The 16,870-nt window shown below is 42.1% G+C and overlaps 1 protein-coding gene across 17 annotated transcripts in view; it reads left to right on the forward strand.

Moving 5' to 3' along the window:
* Positions 1-16,870, forward strand: part of CADPS (calcium dependent secretion activator) — a 465,131-nt gene that overhangs the window by 288,310 nt on the left and 159,951 nt on the right. For all 17 annotated transcript variants that reach the window (XM_038565968.1, XM_038565965.1, XM_038565963.1 and 14 more), the window contains exons 9-10: positions 6,483-6,549; positions 16,488-16,596. In XM_038565968.1, the coding sequence (XP_038421896.1) occupies positions 6,483-6,549; positions 16,488-16,596 (176 nt within the window). The remainder of the gene's footprint in view (positions 1-6,482; positions 6,550-16,487; positions 16,597-16,870) is intronic.

Consider the following 16,870-nt stretch of genomic DNA (forward strand, 5'->3'; position numbering starts at 1 on the left):
TCCTACCATGAAGCAAGAGTAATTTTTTTAACACACAGGTCAGATCCTGCCACTCCAATGCTGGAAACCTCCAATGATTGCCCATCACATAGTAAAACCCATTGTTTTTTCCATGGCTATGAAGACTCCACTACCTATCTGACCTTGATCACTCCTCCAGCCACATTGGCCTCCTTACTTTTCCCCCAAAAACTCCAGGTACACACCTCTGGGTCCTGGTCTCCACTTTTCCCTCTGCCTTGGATGCCTCTTCTCCCCTACTCAGCTTTCTACATGGCTCAGCCCAATTTCTGCATATCTCCGTACCATCTCAGAATACCTTTCTTTCCTGGCCCACTTGTGTCCTCTCTCTTTCTCTTACTCTGCTTTATTTTCAGGAGAGCACTTATCATCATCTCACACATCACATATTTACTTGTTTATTGGTTTGTTGTCTCTCTTCCCCCATTAAACTGTGAGTTCCTTGTCAGAAGAGACATTTGCCTCCCTTGTTCAGAGTAGCCATTATAGGGGCTGCCACCTAGTAAAAGTCAAATAAATTAACCTAATCATTATGTAAATGAATAAGTGAATGAATGAATCCCAATTTACACACTGGGAAACAGATGTGGAGTGGTGAACAGACTTGCTCAAATGAGATTCAACATTGGAGTTGGGTCTAGAATCATGTTATTCCTTCCAGTTCAGCCTTAACAAAAGACCCCAAACTTGAATGAAATACAGAGCTCCCATGATTCCATTTCGGATTCATTCAGTGAACCACAGTACACCAACCTAGAGTAATTTGCAGCAAATCTGATTTTCCTATTATGCTTCAACAAAACTTGAAGGGGATACAGTTTATAAGTCTCAGCCACACTCCTTAAAATCCTCTTTCTTCCACTCTCTTAGCCGCGCCACTGCTCTAGACCTCTTATTCTTCACAACTATCACACTTCTCTCTCCCCTGTGAGTCTCCAAAACACCACTCAAATTGGCACAGACTCTCAAGACTACTACAACTGACCTAACTGTTTTTTAAGGAATCCATTTGATCTCCCTTGTTGGCTTATTTTCTATAAATGTCAGTTAGATTAAGACGGTTAATAGTGTTGTTGAAATCGTCCAGATACTTACTGATTTTCTGTCAATTGTTGAGAAAGAAGTATTGCAATCTCTGACTATAATTATGAATTTGTTTCTTCTGTCCATGTTTGTCTCAGTTGTCCTGAAAGCTCTATTCTTAGATGCATAAACATTTAAGGTTATTATGTCTTCTTGATGCCCTGACCCCTTTATTACTATGAAATGTTCTTCTTTATCCTTCAAAATATTCTTTGCCCTGAAATTTACTTTGTATGACAGTAATACAGCCACTCTAGCTTTTTAAAAGACTAATGTTATTATGGTAAATCCCTTCTATCCTACTATTTTTAACTTAGGCCTTTAGAGTTAAAGTGCATTTCTTGTAGGCAGTGTGGAGCTAATTCTAGCCTTTTAAATCCAATCTGAAGATCTCTGCCTTTGAATTGGGATATTTAGTCTATTTGTATTTAATGTGATTATTGCTATAGTTAGGTTTAAATTAAATTACTATTTGCCATCTTGTGTTTTTGTTTTCCATTTGTTCCATCTGATCTTTGTTCCCTTTTCCTCTTTCTTTTTGCCTTCTTTTAGACTAGTTGAATATTTTTATGATTCTATTCTATCTTCCTTATTGTATTATTCTCTATAAATGCTAATTAGGTCAATCATCTAGGATGTAATCCTTGGCACTAACCACTTACAGATGTAGGCAAGTTGCTTAACCTCTGTGGACCTTGTTTTGCTCAGCATAAAATGGAAGTCATGATAGGTTTCTCACATAGGGTTTTTGTGAGAATTGAATGAGTTAATACATGTAAAGTACTTAGAACAGGGGCTGATACATGATAAGGGCTACAGCTACGGAAGGGTTGATGGTGAAGGCTATTGTCACCATTGTTTGCTTTCTCATTTATTGCACTTCTCCCCAGCCCATGCTTCTTCTTGCTGGGCTGCTGCAAGTAGACCAAGGCATCTGGGGTCTTAGTGCCTTCCATGCTCTCGTTCACTCTCCAAGGGTAGGGGAGAGATGCCTCCCAGTAGGAATCTTGGTTGTATCTCAATGTGACTGCTCTTCTTAGAAGAAATTCACATGAAAGAATTTCTAGCAGGAGAAAAAAAAAAAATGTCCCCACCTCATTACCACTTGTGATGGGCTAGGTGCCATGGCAGCACAGGGACCAGAGGAGAACAAGTGCAGACCTCTCATCCCTTAGAGCTGAGCCCCATCTCCACCTAGACCAGAACAGCACCAACTCCTCATTTTCTAGGCTCTTCCATGACTTCTGGCTCCATGGACCTCCAAGTTGAAACTTCAACCTAACCCTGGTTTCTATGTCCCTGTCAGACATCTTTACCCCTTTGTACGGTGTCCAAGAGCAAGTGATTCTGGCAGATGTCCTGAGGGGAACACGCACTCTTCTTCTTGCACTGGGTGCTCATCCCCAGGCATCCTGGGAGAAGACATACGATTAAAAAAAAACTTCCCCTGAATAGCCATGGAGCACCCACCATGTGTATACCTAGTGCTAAGCACAGACGATACTTAATAAATAGAGCTGAGTTACTAATTCATTAACATTCACAAACATCAGATGAAGGAAGACCATCCCATTTTTTTGTTATACAAATGACAAGTTACATGCATCGCCATGGGTGTTGCCCTGCCAAGGAGTCCCAGGGCAGAGGGATGCTGAAGCCAGCATCCCTGGAAAGGATGGGATGCTGAAAAGAGGGATGCTGGCTTCAGCATCCCTGGAAAACCCAAGAGCATCTTTCTCTTCTCTGCTTAGTCCTTCATAGTTCACACTGGCCACTTATATAACTCATATGCCCCCAGCAAATGGCAGGGATTTCAGTGACCCACTGGCAAGGATACATTAGAATCACAAGGCAAAATATGACCAGACCCAGACACATGTACCTTGCTTTATTTCCCAATAGATGTACACCCCAAAGCCAAACATAAGTTCAAATGAAGAATCCAAAGATGAATCCTTTGCAAAGTTGGTAGGTAAATGTTCCTTGTACTAGAACTACTATTTCTATCACTGCTACTGCTACTACCAAGGATAATGACAAGCAACAATATTGCCTAATATAACCAAGCACTTACTATGTGCCAGTCTGTGCTAAACACTCGTAATGTGTGCTCTCCATCAGTCCTCACCACAACTTCACACACTATCCCCATTTTACAGCTGAGGAAACTGAGGCACAAGACAGCTAAGCCAAAGGACAGTTGATGGCAGGGCCACAATTCCCACCTAGGTTTTTCCACCTTGAGTCTGAGATATAACCACTAGGCTAAACTTCTGCTCACAGCACTAGAAATGCTGATTTATCTATTTGTAAATCCACATTTCCACAATCCTGGTGGCCTGAAGAGAGAGTTGAAGGCCACTCATGCCCGCCAGCGCAGATAGATCTGCCTGTAGTGTGAGGAGGTAGAGGGGAAAGCCACCTGTATATCTGCAGGGACAGAACTCCCATCTGCTCCAGGTACTTCTCATCCTGTCTCTCAAGCACATTTCAACCTCAGAGAACAGAGCCGGAGCTGACTAGACAGAAATGATACAGTGCAGCCCTCAGTTTTTTCTCGGTTTTTGACACCTTCTGGTATGTGCCAAATTAGCAATAAATTCTGAGGAAAACCTCTGAGGGAAAGCCCCTCCTTCACACAAACCAACTGATACTTTGCAAAGGAGGATTGTTGATTTTTCTCTGATCCCACTCAGCTTTCGCATTCAGAAGCCTCGCACCAGGGAAGTTCAACTGGAATAGCAATTCACGTTCTCATTGCAGTGAAGACACCGACGTTCATCATCACGTAAAATGGGAAGAAGAATAGCACCACGGGAGGGGTACCGTGGAACCCAGCGGTTCTGAGTTTCCATTCTGGCAGCGTCATTTCCCAGCTGTGGAGCACCAAGCATGTTCCTGCAACGTCAGCTTCCTCGATTGTAAAATAGGAGCAGGAATGTAACACAGTACAAACCTAATGAGGGTTTACTTTGTGCCACAGGTTGTTCTGAGCACTGTAGAGTCCATCAACTCTTTATCCTCACAACAATCCTTGAAGTAGCTGTTATCATCCCCACTGCATAGATGAAAGGCTGAGGTAGAGATCCTTCTAGTAACTTACTGGAGGTTGCGCACACCGCAAGGTTCTGTGTCTCCAGATTCAAGGCATTGACCCCTTCAGCGAGGTACACTAAATTCAAGAAAGTGCCCAACACGGCACAGCAAACTAGTAAAACGTGGCCAACCAGTAGCTAGGATTTTTATTATGAAGGGACAGTTAATGCTTCGGTATGAGTTACATTCTGTGGGTTTTCATATACTCCTTTTCCTGCTTTCATTCCCAGCAATTAAAATTATAAACTTCAGATGTACTGTCGATGTTCACTGTTCTGAATCTCTCTACATGGGCTCAAATTAAAGGGAAAGAGAAAATGCCAGATATAATTCCAGAAAGCACAAGACTGTTGCAACCTTGCCAGTCGTTACTACAAATACAGAAATGTTCGCCCACTCTCTTCATTTGATTTTTGTTTCATCTATTTTCCTCTGTCCACGTGTCCTGGAAGATTTCTTTTCACATATTTAGCTATTATTTACTACTAGTGATGATCTGCTTTCCTCCGTACCCAGAGATAGTTTATAATCAGGCTGACATTTCTTGTGCATCTACTTTCTGCCATTCTCCGTACTTATACCCCACAAGAATCACTCATGTAATCCCCACAATGACCCTGTGCAAGAGGAACCATTCCTGGCCCTGCCCTGTTTTCTAGGACACCAGAGGGTTAGTTAAGTATCTTGCCCAGCATCTCAGAGTAACCATTGGAAATAGAACAGGACTGTTAACAATTATAGACTAATGAACCCTCTCTATCTGTAGCCTTGGCCATGCTTCCAATTTATGTCAATTTTTGTCATGGATATGTTAATATATTATTTCAAGAAGGTGGAGAGCACTGCCCAGGACAGTAAATAACAGCTGGATCATCCACACAACAGGGGAGCTGACCAGGTTGGCCTCGGGGCTGAGGCCCTTACCAGCCATTCAACTACTGCCATGGCCTCTGTCCCAGTCCAAGCAACATCCTCTCCCTCCCTGACCTGCACCATGGCAACCGTGTCCTCGCCGATCTCCCTGCTTTCTCTCTTGCCCCTTTCATGCACAGTGTCCTATCCACCCATCAGCCACGGGGACCATCTTCAATAGAAATATAATTGTGTCTCTACTCTCCTAAAAACACTTCCCCAATTTCCCATCCTGACTTAGAATGAATGTATTAATGATCCGATTTACCCATTTAAAAGGTCACTCTGGGGATCCCTGGGTGGCGCAGTGGTTTAGCGCCTGCCTTTGGCCCAGGGCGCGATCCTGGAGACCCGGGATCGAATCCCACGTCAGGCTCCCGGTGCATGGAGCCTGCCTCTCCCTCTGCCTGTGTCTCTGCCTCTCTCTCTCTCTCTGTGACTATCATAAATAAATAAAAATTAAAAAAAAATAAATAAAAGGTCACTCTGTGTGCTGTGTAGTGAGTGGAATAGGGACAAGAGTGAAGCAAGGAAGCCAGGTGAAGTAAGTATTTGGAAGTTGTCCAGTTGGTTTCTATAGCAGGTAAAGCCAGCTTTGGAACTTGAGTATTTGAATGTTTTTGAGTATGACCAGATCTCTCCTCACTTAGTCAGTCCACTGGAGCCTGAAAACCTCACTTCCTTGATCAGTGCCAGTTGAGCACGCAGCAATCCATAAGGCCAAGGCAGTAATTCACGAATGAATTAGTAACACTGCTCATAAAATCTCCAAATAGCTTGGAGTTGTGCCTCTATGGTTCTCTCCTTTTATTTCATTTGTCTGTTATCAAGATTAATTTCCATCAACAGAAGAGCATTTGGGAAAGGAGGAGAGGTATAGAGAGGACTTTCTATGTTGACTTCAAACTTCTTCCGTGTAATATCCCTGCATTTGATAGAATCGCAGCAAAGAAAGTTGGGAGGCGGAGTGTTTCCCAACTGAGACTTGACAGGAGGCGAAGGAGCTGTAGTTGTAGGATTTAGCGTTTTTTTTCCCCTTTCTTGTTCAGCACCTGGCAGGAGTTTCTCTACCTAATAGACTTTTAGCACATACAAGAATTAAGTCACAATGGAACATTTTCCAAGGGGCTTTCTGGAATCAATCAACGAATCTAAGTGAAATGTGATAAGGGGCCACAATTCTTTCTGTAAGTGGAAGTGAAACTTGCCTGCTGTTCCTTTTCCTCAATCACACAGCTCCAAAATCTGCTTTCTGTTTCTGAGCTGTGTGCATTTCCTTGTTTATGACTACCAACCTTCATGGTCAAGTGAATTAAGCAGTGCAGTCACTCAAGCATTAATGCAACTCTGGTCTTTTTCTTTTTCCTTAGGTATTTATGGGCCATCGGTAAGAATGTCTGGAAGAGATGGAAGAAAAGGTTTTTTGTACTGGTCCAGGTAACTTTTCAATCTGTCCATCTTAAGAGCCATCAGGATTAAAGATTTGATAGGATTAATTAATGTTTTTTATTTGAGGTATAATTTACCTAAAGCACACAATGCTCAAGCATGTAGCTCAGTGAATTTTTACACATAAGCATGTAAACCCCATTTGAGAGGGATGTAGACATTTCTCATACCCACAGCACTCCCTTGTAATCCTTTTCCCTATTCTTGTATCATTTTAAATTTTAAAAAATTAAAGGATCATTATTTTTAAATTCTAAGAATACAGGAGTACATCAGAGAAGTAGGAGGAGTGAACGGCCATGCTGCCAGTGATGGAGGACTCCAGGGAAGTAGCAAGCATGTGCTAGTTAGGGTACTAGGAGCACCGACATTGTTTTAGAAGAATTTGCTGTTCTTAAAAATACTAAGATATTCATTATGAGAAAAGTCAAAATTTACTTGGACTTTTGACACCTGTTTTACTCTAGTATGTTTGATACTGAATTCCCTGTGGGGGAGCACTCCACTCTTCTTGATATGTTGGGCTTCCAAAACTCTTAAGTGACCTCCTATAACTATGTTTAACAGTCTGGAATGTATATTTCCAGATAGGTGCTATATATATATATATATATATATATATATATATATATATATATAGCATAGGTGCTATATATATATATATATATATATATATATAGCATAGGTGCTATATATATATATATATATATATATATATATATATATATAGCAAGCTGCAAACTCTCTGTTGTTCTGCAGCTCACTTTTGGTTGTTTAATCATAAATCATGGTAGACATTTTGCCATGTTTGCATATATATAGCTCAAGCTCAAATACATGTAGAATTTTACTTTTTGAAGGACTTGTGGCCTTCCCCAGTTGGGACTATTATTAACCATGCAGCAAGGAACATCTATCTATATAAAGATATAGATGTAGATGCAGATATTGGTATTAATAATACATAAGTAATATATAAGTAGTACCTTTGCTCTCTTGTCTATTTAAGAAAAAAAATCCAGAAATAGTGATATTTTTGTCCTTGAGAATCTCCGCTGCCTTTTTAAATTTTGGTTCATTTGCTTCTTGCATCAGGATTTTTCAGTTTACAAGGAAATTTGTCATTGCCTCTTTTTAATTTCCAGGCTCCACCAAAGCATATAAACTGTAAGTTAGTTTACAAAAAAATTAACACATGCTGTATTCTGGAAGATGCCACAAAGTGAGTCAACTTATAGTTTAGGGACTAACATTGTTCATTGGGTTACTGTGTTAGTTTTAAGCATTGACTAGTATTTAGAGCAATTCCAATTCTAAAACTTCATTATAAAGCAGCTGCCTTTTAGGTCTAATGGCCTTGAGAGTTCTTCCAACCATGAACTTCTAAGACTAGACTTTCTATAGATCTAGTCAAGTTTCTGCTGTGCCACTAAGGCAAAATACATCTCTCTGGCTAAAAGAAAGAGGTTATCTTTGCTTTCATGATTGCTGCAGGGTACAACAAAACCTTAGAATAAATGAGCCCAAGGAAAACTTTGGAATTGTGCCCAGCCTGCCAAATAATCCACGGGTGGCAACAAAGGACATTTCATCTGGCGATACATTTCCTCAAACTATCCCCTGACCAATATTTATTGAGTACCTACTTTGTGTAGGACACATTGGTAGGTCATAGAGAACTATGAGGCCTGGTCTCTCACTTCCAGAAGAGTATCCGTTAGAGTGCTTTGTATATACAAATAGCAGAAACAGACCCAAGCAAACTAAGGTATTAATGATAATATATTAGAAGGCTCTCGAGTAGTTTGTAGGATTGTTGCAAAAGCTGAATGACCTGTCCTTACTACAGTACTCAGAGTAGGTTCCAGAAATCCAGGTGGAGCGAACCATGGCCAGTGTCACTGATGTGGTCATAAGACAAAGTTGGCTCTGACTACCTTCTATCCTTGCATCTCCACTTGAGGGCCAAATACGAGGGAGAGATCAGTTCATCTTGGGTCACACACCTAACTATTAGCAGGGGCAGACCATGGCACTTTGATTAGCAGTCCCACTGTCTCCAGTGCAAAATCAAGATGCCATCACCAGAAAAAGAAATGGATGCTGGGAAGGTGAAAACAGCTGATGTCCCCTCTAAAGAGAGTGTATTATAATAAACAGAGAGACAAAATGCATCAAAAGAGGTAGTGCTGGATTATGCATGTTTCTCCTCCTTCAGTGCTTCTCACTGGGCATAGCCGCCTTTCTTGGAATCTGTTATTTATTGACCTGGCCTCTCCCAGTAGGCTATGTGCAGTTGCAAGGCCAGTTAGGTTTCTAATTCATCTTTGTGTCCTTCCCTCTTTTGCCCACCACACACATACACATCCTCTAGCTCGGTACCTGGCACAGGCATCCAGGCAATGTTTGGTGGGAGGAAGAAAGAAAAAGAAGAGAGAGAGGAAGGGCCCAGACTGGGCTTCAAGTGGTTCTGAGAAAGGAAAGATCATATAGCCTGGAGAGTGGCTGGTGACAGCTTCCCAGAGGAAGTGGGACAAGTAGCCCTCTCACCTTGGCATGGAGTCTCCCTCCCAGTCTGAGGTACCCAGCTATTACTCCACTGGACACAGGACTTTGCTCTGAAAATCTTTGAAATAACAAAGTACTTAGGGTAAATAGTTGACCTCCTACTTTGTAAGCAGTTTCAGGGAGAAAATAAAAAACTCTTCAGGAAAAAAGCAGAAGGAAATGTGCCAAAAATATTAGCGAAGCCATGTCTGTATGATATGTACTGAACTGAAAAGGAGAGAATGATTGTTTTTAGGCAGCACAACCAGAACACCGACATTTCAGGGCCTTTGCACTGAACATTCTACCTCAAGAAGGTATGAATTGCACAGCTGCAATTCTGTGCTCACTTGTGAAAATCAGCAAAAGGCACCTGTAGCCTATCTAAAACTCAGCACCTGTCCTCGAGGGCAGGAGAGAACAATTTCAGGATTTCAATATGTGTCATTTACATGAGATTCTCAGAACTTGCAACAGCCATGAGGTGTGTTGGGGACATTGATCCTCCAAATTTAACCTTCTGTTTCAACTTAAATCAGATTCCTCCCTTAATAATCTCTGTGGCCTTCAGAGGTGTCAGGACAGCCCACTGTCACAAGTCCCTGCTCACCACAACAATGTCTAAAAGCAGTTTGGTCCTTCCTAGAAAATACTGCATTATTTTTGGATTCTTCCCACTTTTTCTTCTCCATTGTTTAAATGATCACCTTTACAGGTGCTTTATCATGATGACAACAAAAACCTCACCCCCTTTGAAACAACCCCAGTGCCATCATAGTGAAGTGCAAGAGTGAAGGTGAAGGTCACCAATTCTGGCCCAGCTCAGGGGAAGCAAGACCTGTCAGGCTGCTTGAAGAGAAGGATGCCAGAATGAGCTGTTACAATCAACGCCTAACAGATGCCCAGTGTTGATTCTGGTCAGATGTACAAACAAGCGCCAGTTTCTTTTTAGCCACCAAGCCCTTCCAGTGAAACTCAAAATGCAAAAGTGATACCAGGAGAAGCACTTTGGCCAAATGCAGGGAAGGGTGAAGGAGCTGGGCAGGGAAGCAGGTCCCCTCAGCGTACCTCCCACTCCCCAGGCAGCCTTGGAGAAAGCTCTGCAGAGGCCAGTGCACAAACCACACATAAGAAGCATCTCTACCCAAGTGACTTCCTGAATGTTTATTCCTTTCTCCTCAGATGTTAGGTCTTAGAAAGCGTTTTTATAGAGAGTTTGCAACACAAAATTTCCAACACAATTATGAATCTCATTAGATTTAATACAATGAAAATAGATTGAAAAACCTAAGAGGAAGAGAACACAGCCAACACCAGTCTCCTCAGAATCATCTCTCCTCCCACTCCCCAGTTCTCCCCCTCCACTGCACACACAGACAAGCACACAGAATCTACATTTTTGTCTGGAATGCAGAGCTATTAAAATTCTCCCTAAGTGAGATTTCCTTTTAGTGCTACTACCTTGGGGGAACCAACGGATAGATTGTAAATGGACTTCCTACTAGTCAGGGACAAAGGACATCCTCAGTGGGGTTTAGAACCAAAGCAGCGATACCCATTTTTAAGGACTGGGGCTAAAATCATTATGGATGTGGCTGGAGGCTACCCCTCTCCCCCGCCCCCATCCTCGCCACCAAGTTGGAAGGAATGAGGCAGTTACAGGGTATTTCTGTGCCAGATACTTAAGTGTTCCTAGTATAGGCCTGAACCACCTGTACTGGGTGCTATTTAAAATCCACATCCCCCGCAATAAATAAATAAATAAATAAATAAATAAATAAATAAAATCCACATCCCAAGGCACCATCTAGAAGATTCTGTTGCAATAGGTCTGGCATGAGGCCGAGGAATCTATATGTTTTACAAGCACACCGGGAGATACTGACACAGGTTTTCCAGACACTATCTTTAGAGAGACACTGCCTCAGTGGTCATTGTCCTTTTTAAGGTAAAGGTTCCATTCCTCTTTAGACCATACCTTCTCAGAGTTTATGCCTTCCCCTCCCTTGGGGAAGCTGAGCGACAGAGTAGCTATACAGATGATTATATGCAAGTAACATGATAAAGCTTCCTCAGCCATGTTCCTTTAAATTCCAGTAAATCCCCTCAAAACATGGTTGCAGACTCTAACCCAGGGATTAAGGGGAAATGGGTCCTCAGCACCCCAAATCAAGAAATTGCTGATAAATTCATTCTAAACCTTACATACCATGGGAAGGACCAAACGCACTGATTATCATCGTTAGGAACTCTGACCAAACCAATGCTAATGATGAAGTGCCTATTCCATGGAGCTCTACTTAGAGCTCCCCAACTTGGGTGTGTAAGAGGAAGAATGGAAGCAGCAACTCATCATCCAGACCAAGCTAGAAAGTCTCATTACTATGATCTTTTTATCTTTAAATATCTTTACTCAATAAATTTAATTTTGTTTCATTTAAAAAAAATTTTTTTTTACTCTATGCCCAAAAGACTTCTGGTTAAAATCAGCTTTTGATGGTCTTCAGCCAAAGTATTTCTGAGCCATTTTTTCCCTTTTAGCACCATACAAGCCATAATATTCTGTGGCTCTTCTAATAATCATAATAATTGCTTGCATTTATACAGTCTCTTAGACTTTATAAAGTGTTCATCAAGTTGGTCTTTACAACCTTTCTGCACTACAGTGAGGACAAGTCTCATCCTATTTCATATTTGAAGAAAGCGAGGCTCTGAGTGGTTAAGTGACTTGCCCATGTTCAACAGCTAACAGGCAGCCAATGTGAAATCTAACGTAGGTCTTCTGACTCCAAAGGCTTTCCATGATTCTAAACACTCAGGCAGGACCAGTCCCCAAGGAGATTTATGCATATACAATGTTCTAGAATTCAATTACCTTGCATTAGATAGAACCAATATGGTTCCTAAATCCATATCCTACTCTCCACAGATAATGTAAAGACTCTGACTGCTCCAGCTTTCAGAAAAGTCACTAAATCTGAATAAAATATTGTCAGATAATGTAAAATGCCTTGGAATATAGCAGTTGTCACCCGGGAAACCATATTAAAATAACTTAAACACACCCCCCCAAATGAATTGTAAAACATGTAAGTAGTTGAGTGATTTATAACTCTCTGAATGAATGTCTATTTTTCCCATCCAAATTTACAACTGCCTTAAAGGGCATTTCTATTCATATTCTGGTTGCAAATGACAACAATCAACCGAAACTAGCATAAGTTTTAAAAGGGAACGAACTGTGTTGGTTAGTTAATTAAATTAGCAGTTGAATAAAGAGTTGTCTGGCATGGGTAAGTCCAGATAGCCATCAAGATATTGACTTTCTACCAATACATCTCTTGACTGTACTCTCCAATAGTTGGCATCACCCTCAAGCAGCATCTCTCCATGCTGCGGAAGGTCAAGATTTGACCCAACAGGGCAGGTCAAGGTTTACAACAGTTTACCAGCCCTGGAAGAAAGAAAGCTTGTCATTCTCAGTAGTTCAAGCATATTCCCTGATTGAGGTTTCATAGGTCTTAGGTGGTCATGTGCCCATTCCTGTACCAATCACTGCAGCCAAGGAGATGTCATGTTGATTGGTTAGGCCTGGGCCACATGTCCCACCCACCCTGGCTCCAGCACAAGGCTCAGTTAGCCCTACAGAAATTATAGAATGGGCTGAAAGTGGGGAAAGCTAGTGACTGAGGTTCAGAAGCAAGGTTCACTTCATAAGGAGTGATGGTAAAGGCAAAGAGAGGGAATTTAGAAAAATACATTCTATCATTATTGTATGTACAAGTACTTCAGTCTTCCAGGGGTGGTGGGAGGAAGGAGAAGGGAGAGTCAGGGGACCAGACCCTTTTATTTTTTGATCCAGGCCATAGTTGTTAAATATAATTGAAAGTCAGGGACAGGGATCCCTGGGTGGCGCAGCGGTTTAGCGCCTGCCTTTGGCCCAGGTCGCGATCCTGGAGACCCGGGATTGAATCCCACGTCGGGCTCCCGGTGCATGGATCCTGCTTCTCCCTCTGCCTATGTCTCTGCCTCTCTCTCTCTCTGTGACTATCATAAATAAATAAAAATTTAAAAAAAAGAAAAAAAAGAAAGTCAGGGACAGCCTGTAAGTTTCTGGACAGTTCCTATATGTTAAAACAATGGCTCCCAAGCTTTAGTGTGTTTTAAGAAATATTTAGAGCAATTATAAAAAAAATACCAGTCCTTGAGACTTCACCCTGACCTGAGATTTTGTTGTTCTGATTTACAGAATTTGCACGTTTATAACCTTTCCCCCATCCTCCCATACATATTACATACAATCGAATGAAAATGGCCTCAGTCCACTCTTTAAGAAACGCTATTAATGAACCTTTTCCTAGTTTAAATAGTGTCTGAAAATAAGCTGAGGATGCCTTGTGTATGGGAGGTCCAGTCACACTGAAGCCTATACCTTCAGAAGTCTCAACAGCCCATCCGATCCCATGATTCCATATGAAGGTACTGCCAGCTGAACACCCCAAATATGTAAACACTGCAGTCCTTTCACCCTTCTCCCCAAAGGGCACTTTCAGATGTCTGCTGGTCATTTGAGATCACAAGATCTCTGTTCTCTGTTGCTCTAGGCCAGCCTCCCTGGCAGCAGCGGCCAACTCTCTGACTTCTGACATGTATTCTAGGTTCTTCTCTGTCATCATTACAGTAGTGCTCACCATATCATGAACTTATTATCCAAATACAGTTTCAAGAAATTTTACTGTGGCAGAGAAACTTTCATTTCATTCACTTAGTAATGTCTTGTAGAAGCTTAAAAAAAAAAAAAAAATCAAAAAAAGTTCCCAAACCTTTTGCTATTCCTGCACCCTTCAAGCACTCCAGAAAGACTGAGGTTCCCCCCTGAAATTTTCAATAGTTAGAATATCTTCTCCCTGCCTTCATTTCCTAAAGAAAGTCACCAAATCCCCAATTAAAATGCTTCTAATGAGCTAGTTTTTGCTCCCCACTTTGTCAGGACAACTTCCACCATATTACCAGGAGAGGGCAGCAGAGTACAGCGCTCCAGGAAGCAAGCACCTGAACTAGAAAGAAAAACCAAAAAGCCCAAAGCATGTAGCAATAGTAAATGCATGAATTTTGAAATAACACCCTTCTATTGTGATATTTTTCCGACCTCAAGTTAGTTTCTGCAACTCTCTGGCTAATCATCCCATTAACAAACTACATCATCACTCGTGTTGCCAGAGACAGGTAAAAATCACCACAGAAACATTCCAGCAATATGTATGATCACTTTCATACACCTGGGAGACCAGTCATTCAGACCAGTAATGAGTTGGAAAGGCCTGGTGCTGTGCTTGGAATAACATACGTAAATTTCGAAGGAAAAAAAACCCCTCTTTATTAGATTATAACATACTTGACTTTCCAGAACCAATCAGACTCAATTAGCAAATGCCCTTTATATGGTAGATTTTGCTTATAAGGAGGGAAATAGAACCAAGATGTATGACTCCCTAGGCTTACCTCCAAAGGACTTGAAATCCAGTAGGCAAATATACCCACCCAACTACTTATATTAGAATGCTAGTGCTAAATGCAAGGAAGCTGCTTATTTAAATGCGTATGTTGAGCATTTGCTATGGGATTGTCGCACATAGTGCATAAAGCCCTTTATTGCTCAGTTAATTGCCCAGCAAGAGTAAGATGCAAGTAAAATACAGACTAGGACACTGAGACTTAGGTGGGAGCTTATCTGAGCTGAGACCTCTGGCCAATGTGACCTCCATACTTGCACTTCTAACCCTCCTTTTTAGAAGAAGAGGATGCTATTGGTTATTCTGCTTATTACAAAGAATAGCACATGCCCACTTATGGCAATGCTCTTTGTGATGGGGCCTTACATTTCCCCTGAAGTCCCTCAAGGCTTTGCACTATAAGGAGTGGGTTCTGCAGATTATGCATTATGAAGAAAGTTGTCACCAGGAACCAACAGAGGGCAGCAGTAGATACACCATTCTCCTTTATCTGCCATTAGGACCTGCTGGCCCCAGGCCACCCGGCAGGAGATGGGTGTAGGGCTTGAGAGCACCAATTTCTCATTGCCATAAAAATAAATAAATAAATAAATAAATAAATAATAAATAAATAAATAAATAAACAGATCTCACCATGAAGGAGGCTAAAAATGTCCCCAGCAGGGATCAAAGTTCACTTGGAAATGTCTCTCTTAATAAAGGGAACTAAAAGATAAGGGATGTGGCACTCCTTCTCCAAGACATTTGACATTGTAGATGGTAAATATGCCCACAAGCTTTTAGCCCAGACCCTGAAGGATGCTCACTCTCCTACAGACTCCTTGTAGATGAGCCAGATGTAGAAATGCTAAGTATCCATGCCGGGTCTGCATGCACTGTGGCGACAGGGTCCCCAAGGCCGGCCTGCAGCTGTGGAGCACCCGCCCAACACTGGCATGGATGCCAGTGTTGGTAGTGAAGACGGGACAGTTACAACAGCCATGCCATCAGGAGCTGAGGATGGCTCTACAGTGACTGGCACCTAGCGATCGAGCACTCATTGCTTGTGACAGCATGTCACCCCTGCACTTGTCTGAGATGCAAGACTTTTCAAAGCAACCAAAAGCACTCCTTCCATAGGAGAAGGGAGAGGGGAAACAAGAATTGGCATGCAAAAACTAAAATGGTAACAAAAGATAGTCGGGACATTTATAAATGAGTGTCTGGTCCCTAATTGTTTTCCAAAAGGCCTGTGTGAACATGGCCATCTCAGCCAGGGCCATGGTAATGTTAGATAAAACCTATAATCAAACTGCCACAATTTAACCCTTTTTAAAAAGATTTTTTATTTATTTATTCATGAGAGACATACAGAGAGAGGCAGATATAGGCAGAGGAAGAAGCAGGCTCCTGGCAGGGAGCCTGATGTGGGACTTGATCCCAGGACCTCGGGATCACGTCCTGAGCTGAAGGCAGATACTCACTGCTGAGCCAACCAGGCATCTCAATTTAACCCATTTTGACCTACAAAAATGGCAATCTCCTATGACTTAGCCAATTAAAATAGCAAACAGCAATATAATGGCCACTAACTTTTACCAAGCACTTAACTTATGCCTGGAACAAATTCCAAGTGCATTCCACATGTGAACTCATTCAGCTCATAAGCCAGTGAGGAGGTAGGCTCTCAGTCCACATACAAGGTAACAAAGGACCAGAGAGGCTAAGTAACATGCACTAAGTCTCACAGCCAGGAGGTAGCAAAACTCACTTGGAACCCAGCTACCAAGTTCTGGGCCTCAGGGACCAGAACATGATTGACCGGGAAGGGTTTCTTCAGGGAAGATGGGCCCAGGGACCTTACAATCTGTGTCTTTCCTTCCCTAGGTCAGTCAATACACATTTGCCATGTGTAGTTATCGGGAGAAAAAAGCGGAGCCTCAGGAACTTCTCCAACTGGATGGCTACACTGTGGACTACACCGACCCCCAGCCAGGTACCCACCCACCCTCTAGGCTATGAACCCCAGAACTCTCCCTGGACCTGAACCATGGGTCAACTAATATTTCCTGGGCACTTCCTCCATGCTAGGCACTCAAGCCACATTCCCAGGCTTCGCGGGTGACCGGGACGGCCACAGTCCCTGAGCTGACGGAGTTTCCATCCTGGTTGAGTGAATGCCATGCCATTCAAGGGCTTTGATTTTACTCAAGGGATCTTTATAAATCCAGAAAGGAAACATAATACATTTTTCTTTCACATAACCCTGC

The sequence above is a fragment of the Canis lupus genome, chromosome 20, assembly GCF_011100685.1.
Source record: "Canis lupus familiaris isolate Mischka breed German Shepherd chromosome 20, alternate assembly UU_Cfam_GSD_1.0, whole genome shotgun sequence".
NCBI classification, from domain to species: Eukaryota; Metazoa; Chordata; class Mammalia; order Carnivora; family Canidae; genus Canis; species Canis lupus.